At 37.7% G+C, this 16,924-nt stretch overlaps 1 protein-coding gene across 3 annotated transcripts in view; it reads left to right on the top strand.

The window, feature by feature from the left end:
- Positions 1-16,924, top strand: part of UGGT2 (UDP-glucose glycoprotein glucosyltransferase 2) — a 194,996-nt gene that overhangs the window by 56,231 nt on the left and 121,841 nt on the right. For 2 of the 3 annotated variants that reach the window (XM_047720253.1, XM_047720256.1), the window contains exons 6-10: positions 324-420; positions 3,664-3,736; positions 6,025-6,125; positions 11,915-12,014; positions 14,235-14,295. In XM_047720253.1, coding sequence (XP_047576209.1) covers positions 324-420; positions 3,664-3,736; positions 6,025-6,125; positions 11,915-12,014; positions 14,235-14,295 — 432 coding nt within the window. The remainder of the gene's footprint in view (positions 1-323; positions 421-3,663; positions 3,737-6,024; positions 6,126-11,914; positions 12,015-14,234; positions 14,296-16,924) is intronic. The other variant, XM_047720254.1, reaches the window with a different exon arrangement.

Below are 16,924 nucleotides of genomic sequence, written 5' to 3'. Positions count from 1 at the left end.
TATTTCACAGTGTTTAAAAAATATATTAGTAGGGGTGCGTGGGTGATTCAGTTGGTTAAGCATCTGCCTTTGGCTCACGTCATGATCCTGGGGTCCTGGGATCGAGTCCTGCGTCGGGCTCCTTACTCAGTAGGGAGCCTGCTTCTCCATCTGCTCCCTACGTCGCCCCCCCCATTCTCTCTCTCTCAAAAAAAGAAAGAAAATCTTTTAAAAAAATATATATTAATTTACCCTAATATCCTAATACACAAACATACTGTATTTAAAAGAAGATGTTTGACCAAATATTTTCTCTTTTTAAAAATCTAAATGTGTTGGAACAGAAACCAGTCTCACAGAAAATGTACTTATCTGGCTATGGTGTGGAGCTAGCGATTAAAAGTACAGAATACAAAGCTTTGGATGATACCCAAGTTAAAAGTAAGTTTACTCTCTGAACTTGAGTAGAATAAAAATTTGGATGCTTATATACTTTAAAAAAAAAACATGGACTGACTATAGTCTTACACATGTTCATTTGAGGCTGGAGATGGGGTACCCTTGTTTCTCCTTAGTTCAGAATTTGATTTTATTCTGAAAGAAATATATTTTATATTGTGGGTCTCAAAAACTTCTTTAAAAATTGGAAAAAAAAAAACATCTTGTTTTGCTTTATCTGGTGGCTTCGCCACCATTGTGAGCAACACATAAAAAATGGTAACCTAGACAAGGCAGGCGGGGGCAGTAGATGAGGCTGGTCATGGCTGTGGTGACTGCCGGGTATGGCCAGCCAGCCTGGCCTGGAGGTGGGGCTGAGGGCAGGGGGTGTCTCACGGGGTACCCAGCCAGTCGGGGGCTGGCGATGGGGTGTGGGTGGGGCTGGCAGTGGGCGTGGGAGGTGTCTAAGGGGGTTAGTGTCTCAGTCAGTCTGAAAGTTCATGGGCCACACACGGTGTTAGGAAGCTTTGTCTCATGTATTTGTAATGAAGTTACCAGGATGCTGCTGCTCTTGAAGTAGGGTAGGAGAGGCCTGGGGGTTGCTAGTTTAGATGATGTAGATTCGGTTAGATCTGTGATCTACAAACCTGTATCTGTGATTGTGCTTAAGCTACATGCTCTAGATAAAGGACTCTGGAGTCCTGAAGAAGCTGAAGTAGTTTTCAGATGCTTGTGAAAATCTTTTATTAACTGGTTCGTCCAAAATTTATTTATACCTGATTCTTGATTAAGAGTATTTTTTTTTTAAGATTTATTTTATTTGAGAGAGTGAGCGCGTGCACGTGTGCAAGCCGGCAGGGAGAGGGAGGTGATCACAAGCAAACTCTGGGCTGAGCAGGAAGCCACATGTGGGCTGAGCTGAAATCAGCAGTCAAATATCCAACAAGCTGAGCCACTCAGACACCCCTGGTTAAGAGTCTTTAATTCGGGGGCACCTGGGTGGCTCAGTGGGGTAAGCCTCTGCCTTTAGCTTGGGTCGTGATCCCAGGGTCCTGGGATCGAGCCCCAAATGGGGCTCTCTGCTCAGCAGGAAGCCTGCTTCCTCTTCCCTCTCTCTCTCTGCCTGCCTCTCTGTCTACTTATGATCTCTCTTTGTCAAATAAATAAATAAAACTTTTTTTTTTTTTTTAAAGAGTCTTTAATTCATTCTTTTATATGCTCTCAGATGGGGCTTCTGCTTCAACTTTATCTATTCAGGATGTGCTCCTGGAGGCCCTGCTCTCATCACAGACCTAGCTCTGGACGCTCCTCCTGACTGTGCTTCAAATGCAGATCTGTATCACTGTTAAGTCCTCTCAGTTAGAGTTGCTGGAAAAGGATAGCGCAAATACGAATATTCAGATTTTAGGTATTTCTATATAGCTTATATGTAGCTTTACAGTGTTTTGTAATTTAGTATCTTACTTAATAGTCACAACAGTAACATAAGGCATTTTCTAGCTATTCTTGGGCCTGTGGAATCTTCTTTAAAAGTTCAGATAAAAAAAATTTATAAAGTCAGGTGATCACATTAATGCTCTGTATTACACATTACACACTAATTCATCACCCTCTAAACGTATGTGTACAGTAGATCTGTTCTCCATTCTAGTAGCCACTCCTTTCATTCAGTTCTGTTTTTTCCCCTCTGTATACATCAGACGTCTAACCGGCTTTCTCTCTGATCTTTGGCCTTCTGTGCCCCGAGTCCTCCTTACCCCCTAAAACAGATGGATCAGCGTTCTTCACGGTGCTTTCAGGTTGAAAGCCTTATGATGAAATCTGACTTTGTGACTCCACTGGTTAAAATCCCGCAGAGGCTCGCCATAACCTCCCTCATAAATCCTAGTACTATAGCATTGCAAAGAAAGCTTTTCATACTCCAGCCTCTTTCCACTTTGTCACTGTCTCTCATTTGTACCTTCTGTTCTGCAACACCAAACTACAATACAGAATAGTTTTCTGTTGCCTCGATGCCTCCACGTTGGCTCCATGCTAAACCTTCATGACCTCTATCGAGTACTTTTATCCCTTAGCATATGCTGTTCCCTCTGCCTGAAACCTTGTCCTTGGTCCCACTTTTCTTTCATCAAAGGCCTATTCATCTTTTAAAACTTGAAACTATCAATCAGTACCTCTGAGATGAATGCCTGTCTTTTTGCTCTGCCAAGGGTGGTTTTCTCTTTTCTATATCCCATATATTCTATGCTTTCTTTCATAGAAGTTTTACACACTGTATTAAAATTGTCTCTCTCTCTCCTTTCTGCCAAGTGGAGTTTGTGTCTTTTCTGTCTCTCTTCCTTGTGTGTATCTGGCAGGAAACAGACATCATAGCAGGCAGCCAGTAAACGTTTGCCTGATGGAGAAATGAAAAGGAGAAGGAAGACTGAATCAGCACCCAGGGCTTTTAGCTGTAGTCCTGGGGATGCGGGCCTTCAGGAGAGAGAGGGGAGGAGTGTATTGGAGGGGCTTGGGCACAGGAGAACGTAACCAGGTCTTGTGCTCCCAAGTACCCTGTACTTACACCGGTTACCACCCTGTATGTTATAATTGTCTGGGGAGTAGAAGAGAAGGGAAGGGGAAGGGAAGTGACTGTAACATGTTATATCCTTACTTTTTGAGGCCATGAGTTTTGGTGTCTTTCTAAAGATTTCTTGGTTGTCTTTATTTTTTTTTTTAAGATTTTTATTTATTTATTTGACAGAAATCACAAGTAGGCAGAGAGGCAGGCAGAGAGAGAGGAGGAAGCAGGCTCCCTGCTGAGCAGAAAGCCCGATGCGGGGCTCGAACCCAGGACCTGGGATCATGACCTGAGCCGAAGGCAGCGGCCTAACCCACTGAGCCACCCAGGCGCCCCCTTGGTTGTCTTTAAAAGCATTGGATATAGTAGGGCTTGGAGCTCCTGCCTGGCTTAAGAGCTAAAGGATTCGTTGCAACCACTTTGGTTTATGATTCTGGTTATAAAATAGAACTTGACTGTAAAATAATTTGTAAAGCATTGGTTAAATATGTAATAATCCAAGCCTGTTTAGAAAGAGAGCACGCTCAGAAATAGAAGTGTGTACGTGCGCATGTACCAGTGAGCTGGGCTGTGAAAGGAAAACAAGGTAAAACAAAAGGAATTTAAGCTTGCGTTCTTCTAATTTTTGATGCCCTGTTCCTTTCCCAGTCTGAAAATGTTTTGTTTTGTTTTTGTTTCCAAAACAGCAGCGACCAATACTACTGTGGAGGATGAGGTTGAGACAAATGAGGTTCAAGGATTTCTCTTCCGGAAACTAAAGTGAGTCTGAATTGAAACGAAGTTGCATTGCTGTGCTCTTAACTTTGTCCTAAAGGAATTCACTGTGCTGTGCTGTTGCATGTTTCACCTTCTTAAAATACACCTGTAATTGGTTTTATTTATTACAGAAGTCATACATGATTAATGCAAAACACAATGGAAAAATAATCATCATTTTCGCTGTATGACGACTATGATTAGAAAAATAGGAATTGGAAATGATCAAAGTTATCTTTGTCAAAAAACATTATAGAATCTCTTACAGAACTACTGGGTTAGAAAAATCATGGTTAGTATTGGATCATTAGCATGTAATAATCAAAATTTTTGTGCCTCAAAAAAAGAGAAAGTATTTTCTTAATTTTCTCTGTGCAGGTTGCCATATTAAAAACCTTTTAACATCTGGTCTTAATTTCATATACATGTGTAAGTAACCACTCAGAAATTAAAGTTGTGTCCCCCCCCTTTTTTTTCCTGCATCACCGATTGAAGAGCAGGAATAGGATGGTGAGTGCTCTCTGAAGACCCATGAAAGGGGATTGTTGTCGTTTTATATGTGTTTTCCCTTATTTACAGGAAGGGAAAGTTTGTGATTTCATTACAAAGGCAAAATTAATTAAAGGTAAAGGACAGTTTTTATTAATAGTTTTAATTTTTGCCTGATATTCTATTTATAAAGGACACCAAGGTCAGTCCTCCTCTTGAGTAGATATTGTTACAGAGCAAGGGAGCATTTTTGGAGACTGTGCTAATTTATACAGATGACGGAGTTATATTTCTCACCTACGTTGGCCCAGTGGTGTACTAGTGGCCTTAAGAACTTAATGCATGAAACAGATTTATTAAGGTATTTATTTAGTAGGTAATAATACATTTTATTCCATTGTCAGCTGTCTCAACATCTTGGAACCCACAGTTCTATTCTTTTTTTCTTAATTCTCTTTTAAACATAACTTTTTATTGGAATAAATTGCACATCTCACAAGAAGCTTTTGGGACCCTGGGATATTAGTTTCTTAAAAGAAGAAATACTCAAAATTAGTTCTTAATTGAGGCAAAACCCTTTGATTTATTATATGAATAAAGTATTTTTGTCTGGGTTATATAAATTCAGCAGTGAAAATTGTTAAGATTATGGCTAAATATGAAAAATAATACTCTTATAAACTTAATATTCTGTGATTTAAAATATTTGAGAAAGGGGTTAATTTAATTCGTAGAGAATTTCCTTTTGAGAGAAGTTCTGTGCTTTTTCACTTCACTGTAAGAACAATTGTCATTTTGATTCTTTTTTTTTTTTTTAAGATTTTATTTACTTATTTAACAGAGAGAGACAGTGAGAGAGGGAACACAAGCAGGGGGAGAGGGAGAGGGAGAAACAGGCTCCCCCTGAGCAGAGAGACTTATGTGGCTCGATCCCAGGACCCCGAGACCATGACCTGAGCTGAAGGCAGAGTCTCAACCCACTGAGCCACCCAGGCATCCTCCCCGATTCGTTTTTAAAACATGGTCCCATGTGATAAAATTGCATGATATTATCAATATGTTTATTGTTAAACATAAGATAAATGCATTTCTGTGTATATGGTTCTGTATATTTTTTTATTTCACTTTTAAAAATCTTTTTACTGTTGAAAATACGTGTTTTGTAAGTTGTGTCGGAGGTAAAGTTTTTTTGAAGAGAATACTATTTAACTCTTAAATGGCACCATGTCTTGATTTTGTAAGAGAAGAAAGAAGCCACATTTGGGATCCTATGTGTGGTAAAATGTCATTCCTACTACATTATTTTTTGGCACTCTCAAAAAAGATACCTAGGCAAAATGAACTTACTGAAGATTTTTTTTTAAATTGCAGAGATGGAACTTTTTGGAAATAAACTCCAAGATTGTATAGGAAGTATTGATGCTTTCCTTATAAAATGGTTTTGTTTTAAATTATAAAATCAATACTAGTAATTTATAAAATGTTAAAAAAGTATAGACTCTAAAAGCTAAGAATTCTGCCCTCACCCTTGAGTCCCTTTTAGGTAATGTTAACATGTTTACAATTGAGAGTCTATCCCTTCAGGTTTTGGTTTGTTTTGTTTTATGTATTGAAAAAAGTGCACATACATGGCTCTCATTATTTTTAAGCTCTGCAGACATAGTTGCATCACGATGTACTTATTATCTTGGTGAATAGTTCGTTTGTGTCTAATTATTTGAAAGGGTTAATTTCAAAAATATACTGCTTGTATAATTTGTAGTAGGTGATGATAATTAACATTACTTCATATTCTAATGCAGACAAAGGTATTCAGATCTTAGAGATAATCTGACAACATTCCAAAAATACCTGATTGAGAGTAGCAAAGAAATGACGCCTTTGAAAGTCTGGGAACTACAAGGTATGGTATTTTGGTCAACTTTAACATAAACATTTGGTAACTGATCTCTGTTGTGTTAAATAAGCTTTTATATAACATGATATAAATTATTTTGTAGATAATAACTGATGTGAATTTTTATGGAAATTGGTATTTAATTAAAATCTATCCATCAAGCAAATCATATAAGAGTTAAAATTATATGAAGTGTAGTTGTTTGATATTATCTAATCATTTTTAAAGTGTGTACTGATTTATTTTGTAGGTTCATTTCAAGTATTAAATCACATTTCAAGGAGTCTATAATGTTGATTAAAAATCCTGTCTAGTCAGTCAGGAAATCAGAACTAAATCATACTAGTTTTCTTCTGTTTAAAATTTTGAACTTAATAGACCATTGCATATTTCAGTATTAGCTTAGAACAGCCTTGTGCTGACCTCCTATAAGCAGATATCTTGTGATCAGAATTTAGTTTGAACTGTAAGTCTTTTTTGATTTGTAATTTTCTTTTTTATTACTTGTAATTTTTAGTCATTCATGGGGACATCATTTTGCTGTGTCATCCATAACTTCTATCACATCTCCCATCAACTTTCTATTAACAGCTTATTGAGATAACTGACATACTATACAGTTCACCCCTTTAAAATGTACCATTTGTTGGATGTTAGTATATTTTCTGAGGCTTTTTTACCATCACCACAGTCAATTTTAGAGTATTTTCATCACCCTGAAAAGAAAGTAACATCCCCATTCACAGTCACTGCCCACTTCCCTCCAATTTCTCCAACTGTTGTAGGCAAACACCATTCTGCTTTCTCCTTCAAAATGTTCTCCAAGGAACCCATAATTTAGAAAATACAATTGTAGGCGATTGCTGTAGGTGATGGGGTGCTTTTGAAGGCTTGTAAACAGGGAATGTGCTCAGTCAGCTTAGTTATGATGGATCTGGCTGACCACTGAGTAAGATAGATTTGAATGGACCAGAAACAGGAACTCTGGATAAGACATCCTTGAAATACTGTGGTGAGAAACTGCACTGTGACTGTGGTAGACAGCATAGGAAGGAAGGCTGGATTGAGCAAATATTGAGGAGATGAAAGGAGTCAGAGATGGCTTGAAGATTTCCAGCTTTGAGCCTGAATAGAGAGAATATAAAACATGACAGTATGTTTCAGGGTTGAAGGTGGAGTTCAAGAATAATGAGACTGATGTTAAAAAGATTGCTTAAAGTGACTGACGTATTCAGATGCGGGGTCTGGTGGTGGGGTGAACATAAAGTCTGTAAGCTAAAAGGTGAAGATGGAAAGAGCTGAACATCTTAGCGTAAAGTCTTATGAGGGAGGAGGAGCTAATGGTCGTGCAGAGTGACCAGTCGGTACATGAGGGCGGGTGCTGCGATGTTCATTCACGTGTGGAAAGCAGACCTCATGAACAAGACGTGGGGAGTGATGAGAAATGGAGGAGCACATTATAGAAGCTGACCAAAGTAGATTTCCAAGACAGAGGAAGTAAGCAATCTCCCTTTTCCTATTTTATTGATTTACCAAGTATTTATTCTGTATCTACTACATGTCAGCTATGTACATAGATCCATGGTTTTATAATTTTTGGCTGAGGGCTACAGTAGGAAACCTGTTTTACATCAAGACCCATATACAAGTGTATGATGTAAGAATGCATAGATATGCTCAGAACTAAAAGTATATATATGAAAATAAAAGCTTCGCATGCAGTATGTATGTTTACTACATTTTATTCAGTCTGACAAACTTTTTTTCCACCCTGTTTATTTAGAAAAATAACTTTGTACTACCTGTTCATCTGATTTCACTACTAATGGGTTCCAGCTGACATTTTGGAAAACACTAGATGATGAAGATAAACTGAGCTAAAATAGACCCTACATTATCTTCAAAAGATCTCAGATAAACATAAAAAATTTTAAAAACCAGTATAACAATTGTGAATTGTAACTGCTCTAAAGCAAAGGTAGATAGGATTAAGAAGGGTATATGCGGGAAGATCCAAGCTGGTGAGCATGAGGGACAGGGAGAGATAGGGCAGTCTTTGCCATGACGTGGTTACTGAATTGAGATCTGAGGAGGGGCTGGAATAAATCTGGGGGTGGGTTATTTAGAGAGAGTGCAAAGATCACTGGGAGCCGTTGGATATGTATACATGAAGGAGATAACCAAGAACTTGGCTAGATTGTGGTTTGCTCCGCTGCATGGACAGTGGTGTTTGCTGAGAAGAGAAGACTAAAGAGGACCAGCTTTGGGCAAAGATGGGGCAGGAATATCACAAAGTTATTATTAAACCTGCTGCTTTTGAAATATCCAAGTGGTAGAACAGTTACATAGGTAAAGTGTAGGACTTAAATAGTTACTTATGAGCCATTAAGTATGGAACAGTTTAGAACAAAGCAAAAAATGTTAATAGAATCTGATGATATTATATTCATTTGGTTATTTATACTCTATCTGATTTCATAAGTGAATTTTTGGGGCTTTTAAATAACTTGTGCACAGAAAGTTGGTCATGTCAAGGAGAATTACATTCATGTTATAAAACATTTTTAAAGACTGGTTGTGTTCTCAAGCCTGAGTCAAAGGTAGCTGTCCATGATCACACTGTTGATTGCCAATGATAAAAAATTAACCAACACCATGTCTGGCAAAGTGTTAGGCTATTTATATACAGTATCCTAATTGCTTTTTTAAAAACTCATATGAGTTAGATATCCCACTTTTCCAGATGAGGAAATAAAGAAATGGAACACATAAAGTAATGAGTCTAAGTTCACAAATCTGACAGAGACAAATCAGGGGTATCTAAAATGAGCAGGTCTGTCTCATTATAAAGCCTAATACTTCCTTCTGCCCAGCATCCTGCTTTTTTGAGTATAAAATTGTACAACCAAATACTGTCAGGCAAGATCTTTGACCATACACTTTCCTCTTTATAAGTTGTTACACCATTCAGTCAGGTAAGTAATGACTAAGTTTTCTTGCCTAAAACTATGTATATTCCTAAATATATACACATCAGTCAAAAATTGTGTTGCTTATAAATGCCTTTAATAGCAATAGAATAAGAAAGAGAACATAAAGTAGCTTGTAATTTTGCTGGTCATTTATTCATTCATCAATATTTAGTGAGTACTTACTTGTGTATCAAGTCCTTCTTTTCAGTGAAAACATTTAATTTCTACTCTCTTAGCAAATTTCAATTATGCAGTACAGTGATGCCAATGCTGGTTACCCAGGCATACATTAGAATCTTAGACCCTCTTCATCTTTAGCTGAAAATTTATGCCGTTTTCCCAGCCTCTCCCTCTTTCCCTCTATCCAGTCCTAGGCGGCTACTTTTCTACTCTCTTGTCTGTGTGAGTTGGACTTCTTTTTTCTTTTTTTCGATTTTTACATAAGTGATTCTGTACAGTATTTGTCTTTCTCTGTCTGGCTGTTTTCACTTAGCATAACCTCCAGGTTCACCACGTTGTTACAAATGGCAGAATTTTTCTTCTTTTTAATGCTGAATAATATCCCCTTGTATGTATATGCCACATTTTCTCTAACCATTCACTTATTTGTAGACATTTAGGTTGTTTCCATCTTGGCTGTTGTGAATAATGCCGCAGTGACCATGGGAGTACTCATATGTCTTTGAGATACTGATTTCATTTCCTCTGGAAACATACCCAGAAGTGGGATTGCTGATCCCACTGTGATTTTCGTTTTAATTTCTTGAGGAATCACCATATGGAATCACCATCATGTCTTCCATAGTGGCTATACCAGTTTACCTGAGTTCCTTGGATATTTTTGTTATTAACCCCTTATCAGATGATTTGCAAATATTTTTCTCCCATTCTGCAGCTTGCTTTTCCATTTTGTTGATGATTTCCTTGCTGTGCAGAAGCTTCGCAGTATGATATAGTCCCATTTGTTCATTTTCACTTTGTTGCCTTTGGTTTTGGTCCCAAATCCAAAAAACCATTGCTAAAACTAATGTTGAGGAGCTTACCCCTATGTTTTCTTTCAGGATTTTATGGGTTTAGGTCTTAAATTTAAGTCTAACCCCATTTGAGTTGATTTTTGTGTATTGCATAAGATGGGGCCCATTTTCCTTCTTTTGCATGCGAATGTACCGTTTTTCCCAGCACCACTTATTAAATAGAAAGTCAGTACTTCTTTGCAGGAAGTGATCCTCTTCTAGAAGGATCTTAGTAAGAGAAGCACTAAGAAATGGCTGTTGTGTTTAGCAATTATTCACTGCAGAGCCTGAACTGGAAACATACTGAAGTGGGCTGGGGAAACGCCATTTAAAGTTACTCAGCTAGAAAGTGATACAGAGCTAGGATTTGAACCTTGGGTGTTATGCTTTCCATCCCATGGGAAGCTGTGCTAAGAACATCTCTTCCTAAGCTTTGACTCCCAACCCATTTACCACACTGAGAACATGGAAATAAAACCAGCCTTGTTATGCTAAACTGGTTATTTTACTAATATATGGTAAGCTGGGTTTCTACCCATGGTAAAATGTTACAGAGAAACAATATGTTTCACTGGTCCATAATGAACAGAATTCAGCTTTAAAGTCTTTTCTGACTCTTGACAAGGTAGAGGAGACTAAGTAAGATGACTGCTTCCGGCATACTGGAGACCGAACACATAAGCCACAGTTTCCTTAACAGAGATCTGTAGTATCGGGGAAAATACCAAGTCTAGGATTTTATTTTCATTGTGGTATAAAGGTGAAACATTTTGAAAGAGAAAGCAGATGTTTGCTATTTACTGAGTTGTACACACTGGATTTTTTTAAATTAACATATAATGTATAATTTGTTTCAGGGGGTGCAGGTCTGTGAATCATCAGTCTTAACACATTTCATAGCACTCACCATCGCACATACCCTCCCCAATGCCTATCACCCAGCCACTCTATCCTTTCCCTGCCGCTCCCAGCAGCCCTCAGTTTGTTTCCTGAGATTAAGAGTCTTATGGTTTGTCTCCCTCCTCAGTCCCATCTTGTTTCATTTTTCCCTTCCTTCTCCCCTCAAACCCCCACCCTGCCTCTCAAATTCCTCATCAGAGAGATCATATGATAATTGTCTTTCTCTGATTGACTTATTTCACTTAGCATAATACCCTCTACTTGCATCCACATACTTACAAATGGCAAGATTTTGAGGGTTTTGATGGCTGCATAGTACTCCATTGTATGTATATGTATATATATGTATACACGCACACACACACACACACACACACACACACATATACACACACATACCATATCTTCTTTATCCATTCGTCTGTTGATGGACATCTAGGTTCTTTCCATAGTTTGGCTATTGTGGACATTGCTGCTATAAACATTGGGGTGCACGTGCCCCTTTGGATGGACACATTGGATCTTAAAGTTCTTTCCAGGATTGTCTCCTCAGAGCTCTTTTTTCCTTTATTCTTACCAAAACTTTTTGTTGCATGTTTTCATTAAACCTTAGAAAAAATAGTTTTGCATCAACATTTCTTTTCCCATATCTTTTTCTGAAGCTATACTGTAATTGGTGGAAAACAATAGTATTAAATGATAATTAATCCTTTATAAAAGTGTAGAGCTTACCTTATTTGGACATAAGTGATAGCCTTACATTTAAAACTTTTGAAGAATGTTAAATACGAGTGTTAACATATATATATTATAACATGGCAAGAAGTGTTGACTAAGTTACTTAAATTACATGGAATTTCTATAAAGATCTGATACTATGCTAGATACCCTAATGCTTTTTCCCCCCCAGATCTTAGTTTTCAGGCAGCTTCTCAAATAATGTCCACTCCAGTTTATGATGCCATAAAATTAATGAAAGACATTTCACAGAACTTCCCCATAAAAGCCAGGTATGTTAAAATTTATTACTTTGATTAAAGCCATAACCCTTTCCATTAAATAAATTTTGTGAAAATAGCTGATTTCATTTTAACATAGTGATATCGATTAATTCTCACAGATATAGTGTTAATGAAATCAGGGTATTTCTTCGTTATGCATGGTTTTTTTAATCAGGAAAATACTGGCTTGTGTATACATGTGTGTATACTGCAGGATAGAACTCTTGAATTAGACACAAGTGGAAAGGAAAAATAATTTATTGAAGTTATTTAAACATAAACAGTGGTATGATAATCCAGCTATGGTAAACTTATTTAAGGAATGAATAATAAGGGAATATTTTTTCTCTTTTCTAGGTAAGGGGTTATGAAAAGTATTATTCTAAATAGATTTATGCCCAGAGTATGGCTAGATCATGTTCTTACCCTTTCAGATTCTAAACAGGTAGTAGTGTCTTATTTATGGACAATTTTATGGAGGACTTTTTGCCAATAGGATACCTAATGGAACTCCTTCCAGAAATACTGAGTTTACATTAAATATATCTTGCAGTTCAATAGATAATACTTAAGGATGTCTAAAAGTAATCAGTACTTTTACAAAATAACAAAGTCTTGTGCATTTGTAGTCTGGTTAGGAATGACAGGCTCTACAATTATAAACAACCAGTGAAAATAAGTTAGCTTTTCTTGAAGATACAGAGCACGTGACCAGTGCAGCCGTGTTTTTCTGGAAGGAACGGGAGGACATTCCTGCCGTGGCCGCAGCCCTTCTCCACCCATGGGGGTTTGCTGCGCCTCTGTGTGTCTCAGACACTGTGTTGTACATTTGTCCACAGTGCAAACTACTGAATTTTAAATCTAGATTTTCTTTCTTTTGTAAGACAAATAAATTATATGTAGTTGGTCACAAGATAACAAGAACCTTTCCAGGGGACCCTGAAATAGAGGAGTTTGTCAACTTAATTACAGATTAAGAATTGAGGTATTAATGTGATTCTTTGTGTTAATTCTAGCTTAAACAATCAAGAACTTGAGAAGTCAGCATATACTAAAACAGAAGTATGCACGTGTGTATAAATGTTTAGCTGCACTGCTGTTTCTGAAATTACTAGATCAAATACAAATTAAGTAAAATAACTCTAGTTTTAAGAGGACCATTAATTCACTCTTTTGACAGTAAGTCAGTTGTAATTCAGGGCTCTGTTGCTAAACTCTGCTCTCATTTTGTGGTTGATCTCTAAAAAAAATTGCAAACTGCAGTAACACTGCTTAGTGGCTAACTTACAGGCTGGAGCATATCTGTAAAGCCACTCTTTAGACAATCAGTAAATGAGAAAATATTTTATAAATGAATGAAAAATTTGTATTATCAAATTTTCTGTTGTAATTTCTCTTAAATGCTGCCATGTTTTAGGAGATAATACATACTTACTGTGAACTATCTTAAGATAGACCTCTCTGCTTGCGTTTTACTTTAAAGCTGAACTTTGCATTATAAACCTTTTAATTTTTCAGTCACTTATTTGCATAAAATTGACAAATATGTAACTAATTTTGCTAGGAGTTGATAACTCCTGTTAAAAAAAATCTTCTCTGTCTTTAAGTTATAGGGGATATTCAAGAGTCAATATGTGAAATCAGTTTTATTATTTGTTTAGAGCTTACGTGCCCTGGTAGAGGTCCCAGGTTAACCAAAATCTTTATGTCCAGGTATTCTGAAAATTGCCAGTTTGCATTGGCACATTTGATGATATTGGTAATTTCATATGAAATTTCTCTCTCTGGGCCCAGTAGCACAAAACAGCATTTTCAGTCAAATATATTTGAAAAATAAGTATCTAGTAGTAAACAAGTGCTGACAGTACTTAAAGCATACAGTTAGTGCAGGTGAGCCCTTTTTTAAAATTAAGGTTTTATTTTAATTCCAGTGTAATTAACATACAGTGTTGTGTTAGTTTCAGGTGTATAGTACACTGATTCAGCAACTCCATACATCACCCGAGCGTACATGAACTCTTGACAGGCTGTAATCCACCTGAATCGAACACCCTTGTCAGATGAAAGCCATTGTACCAGTTGTCAGATGGGCTGCATGGAAATGCATACTTTTCAGTCATGAAACATTTTGAATTTTTAGGTTCTTATCCAGAGTACTACTACAGTGAATTACAGATTAGTCTTAAACATTTAAGGAAAAATTAATTATATCTGTATTTTTTTTCCCAGATCTCTGACCAGAATTGCTGTAAATCAACTTATGAGGGAGGAAATACAGGAAAATCAAAAGGTTTGTTTGAATTTTTTTTTTCCAATTTACTACACTAATACCACTATTTTAGAGTTTGGATCTTCAATTTTTGTGCAAAAAGAAAATGATAATTTGTGTTTTTTAGATTATTAAAACAGTTCAGGTTTTTCCATTTTGAGATTGTCTACTTTATGTAGCTTACAGTCTTTGATTCTAGCCAGTCTTTCCTGACATACAACTTAACTTCTTCATTCACCTGTACTCCAGACCTTCTGCCCACATAGTATGGTTTTCTTTATAGGATAAAGAATAAAGCTATGAGTTAATTATTCTCTTTCTCATAACTGGTTTTGCTTTAAAAGCTTGTGAGGCCCGAGTCAGGTTTGGACCACTGGAACATTATTAGAATCGTATGTCATATAGGGCACAGCTGATCAGTAATTTGAAAAGATTCTTAACCCAAATGACCCTAGCTGTGTTGGTATTTATAAAGTGCTTAGAACACCGCCTGGGTTAATGACATAGGACTACCTTGGCTTTAAGAACTAGAACCAGATGCACAGGCCCCTGAACAGTAGGAATTTGTTTTTCTCACATAAAGAATTCTCAGAGTAGTTAGTTACAGACATGATTTTCCCCTTCTATGGCCGTGGAGTGGCTCCCGCAGCTCTAGACTTCTTATTTGTATTCAAAGCAGAAAGAGGCAGGAGGACGGTATTAGCCATATGTGTCCTCTCTAAAGCCTTCCTGGAACACTTCAGCTAACTCTTCCATCGGATTGGCCAGAATTTTGTCATGCGGCTATCTCTCGCTGCAAGGGAGGCTAGAAAAGTCACGTTCTTTTCTAGTAATTGGGGCAGGCTGAGGAGAGGTGGGTTAGCTTAACCAGCCAACGGTGCCTGTCCCACACAGACAGAGCTCTCAGTAGATGTCAGCTCTTCCGATGGCGATCAGCAGCTCCAGCAGTTACAGTGAAGTCGATGCCTGTCCATGCCTGGAACCTGGTGTTGGGAACAATCACACAGCATCCCTGGGTAGGGTATTCCTTGCCTCGCTGATCACCTAACAAATTATTGTTTATTTTCCAGAACTAGTTGTAGTATTACTCTTTACTGTAATTTTCCCAATTGCTCTTACCATTCTTGGAACAGAGTGGATTGTTTTCTAATGAAAGTTCCATACTTCCAGTGAATTTTGTTTGAATAACGTACTTTCAGTAGGAAAAGAAGAGAGGGTAGTGAAGAAAAAGGAGGAAAAATGGAGGATGCCAGAGTATCAGTGGCCTCACCCAATCCAGTTTATTTTTGTGCTCATGTCACAGCCCAGAGTGGGTGTTCTGGTCATCAGAGCTTTGCTCCAAGAGGTGGCTTAGTGTCAAAAGGCTGGAGGACTTCATGAGGTCAAAGAAGAATATAGTGGAGATGAAAGCGAGGTCATTGGAAGGACTGAAGACCCAGATCACTGCACTGGCAAATTTCACAGGTAGGCCAGTGCGATGGCCTAATCATAGGGTGATGACCAAAGCTGGTTGCTGAAGCGAGTGGATGGGCATAGGATTGAGGAAATCAGAAAACTCTGAATCTGGAGGCTTGAATGAGTATGGTGCCTGGTATGGCACATTCCCTCAGAAATATGTGTTGAATTAAAAACTGTTGAATGTTTAAATGTTATCTGTAATACAGTCAGTGTTTAGCAACAGGTGGTTTTTTAAGTGGTATGTGTATTGTAGCAGTTATTAATATTCCAATTTATAAAATGAGACCCAGTGATTTCTGTTGAATCACAGAGTTAGTAAAAGAACCAGAATTTGTGCTCTGATACACAGTTCATTTCAGATCAATTTCATAAGCACTTTGAATTTATTCAAGGGCCAACCATCTTGCCAGGTGATTAGAAAACAAAAATATTTGAGGAGCTTAAGAAATTTGATCTACTTTCGTTTCTTCTCAAAATTCTTGACTGACTCCTATTTCCCGAAGAACAACATACAAAAATTAGAGAAATGCATTTAATAAAATGGTGGGATAGGAGAAATCTAATGTAGACTGTCAGGTCCCCTATGAAAAAACCCAGAGGAAAACCTGTTGATCAAGCAAAGCTGAGTTTAATCACTTACTGAAGTAAGGGAGGAGACCTTGGTGGAATCTTACTCTCAAAAGAAGGATGTTATGGCAGATTATCTGTAGGTTCCAGAGCTTCTGTTCAAGCGAGTTGGGTCTTTTAAGGTAGGGGAAGTTTTTGGGTTTGGGTGAAGTCTGTAACAGTTTGTAACTAATTGTAAATTAGTTGATTTAGTTAAATAATTAGTTCATAACTAATAATAAACTGAACTAATCACCCACACTGTCTGCTAATGGAGTGTTGAACTACCTCTGGTAAAAAAATAAACACCATTTTTTGATGGAAAAAAAAAAAAGAAGAGGCACTTTGAGCGGGGCAAGTGCTGTGGTTGGCATAGGGGCAGCGGGGCAGTGGGAGTGCAGACTGAGAAAAAGCAGACCACCGGGGCAGTGCTCATTTCTTTGGCTCTGATTTGCTGTTGTACCAGGGATCTAATCAGCCCTGTGTCTGCCTCCGTCTTGAGCAGGCCAGAGATCCCAGCTAAACAGCCATCCTAGAGCAGCTCCTTGCTCCAGATGGCCCGACGGGGGTTCCAGACCAGTGTTGT

This window comes from Lutra lutra, chromosome 3 (assembly GCF_902655055.1).
Source record: "Lutra lutra chromosome 3, mLutLut1.2, whole genome shotgun sequence".
NCBI lineage: Eukaryota > Metazoa > Chordata > Mammalia > Carnivora > Mustelidae > Lutra > Lutra lutra.
Note: the sequence above shows the minus strand (reverse complement) of the source record. Positions and strands in the feature narration are given on the sequence as shown.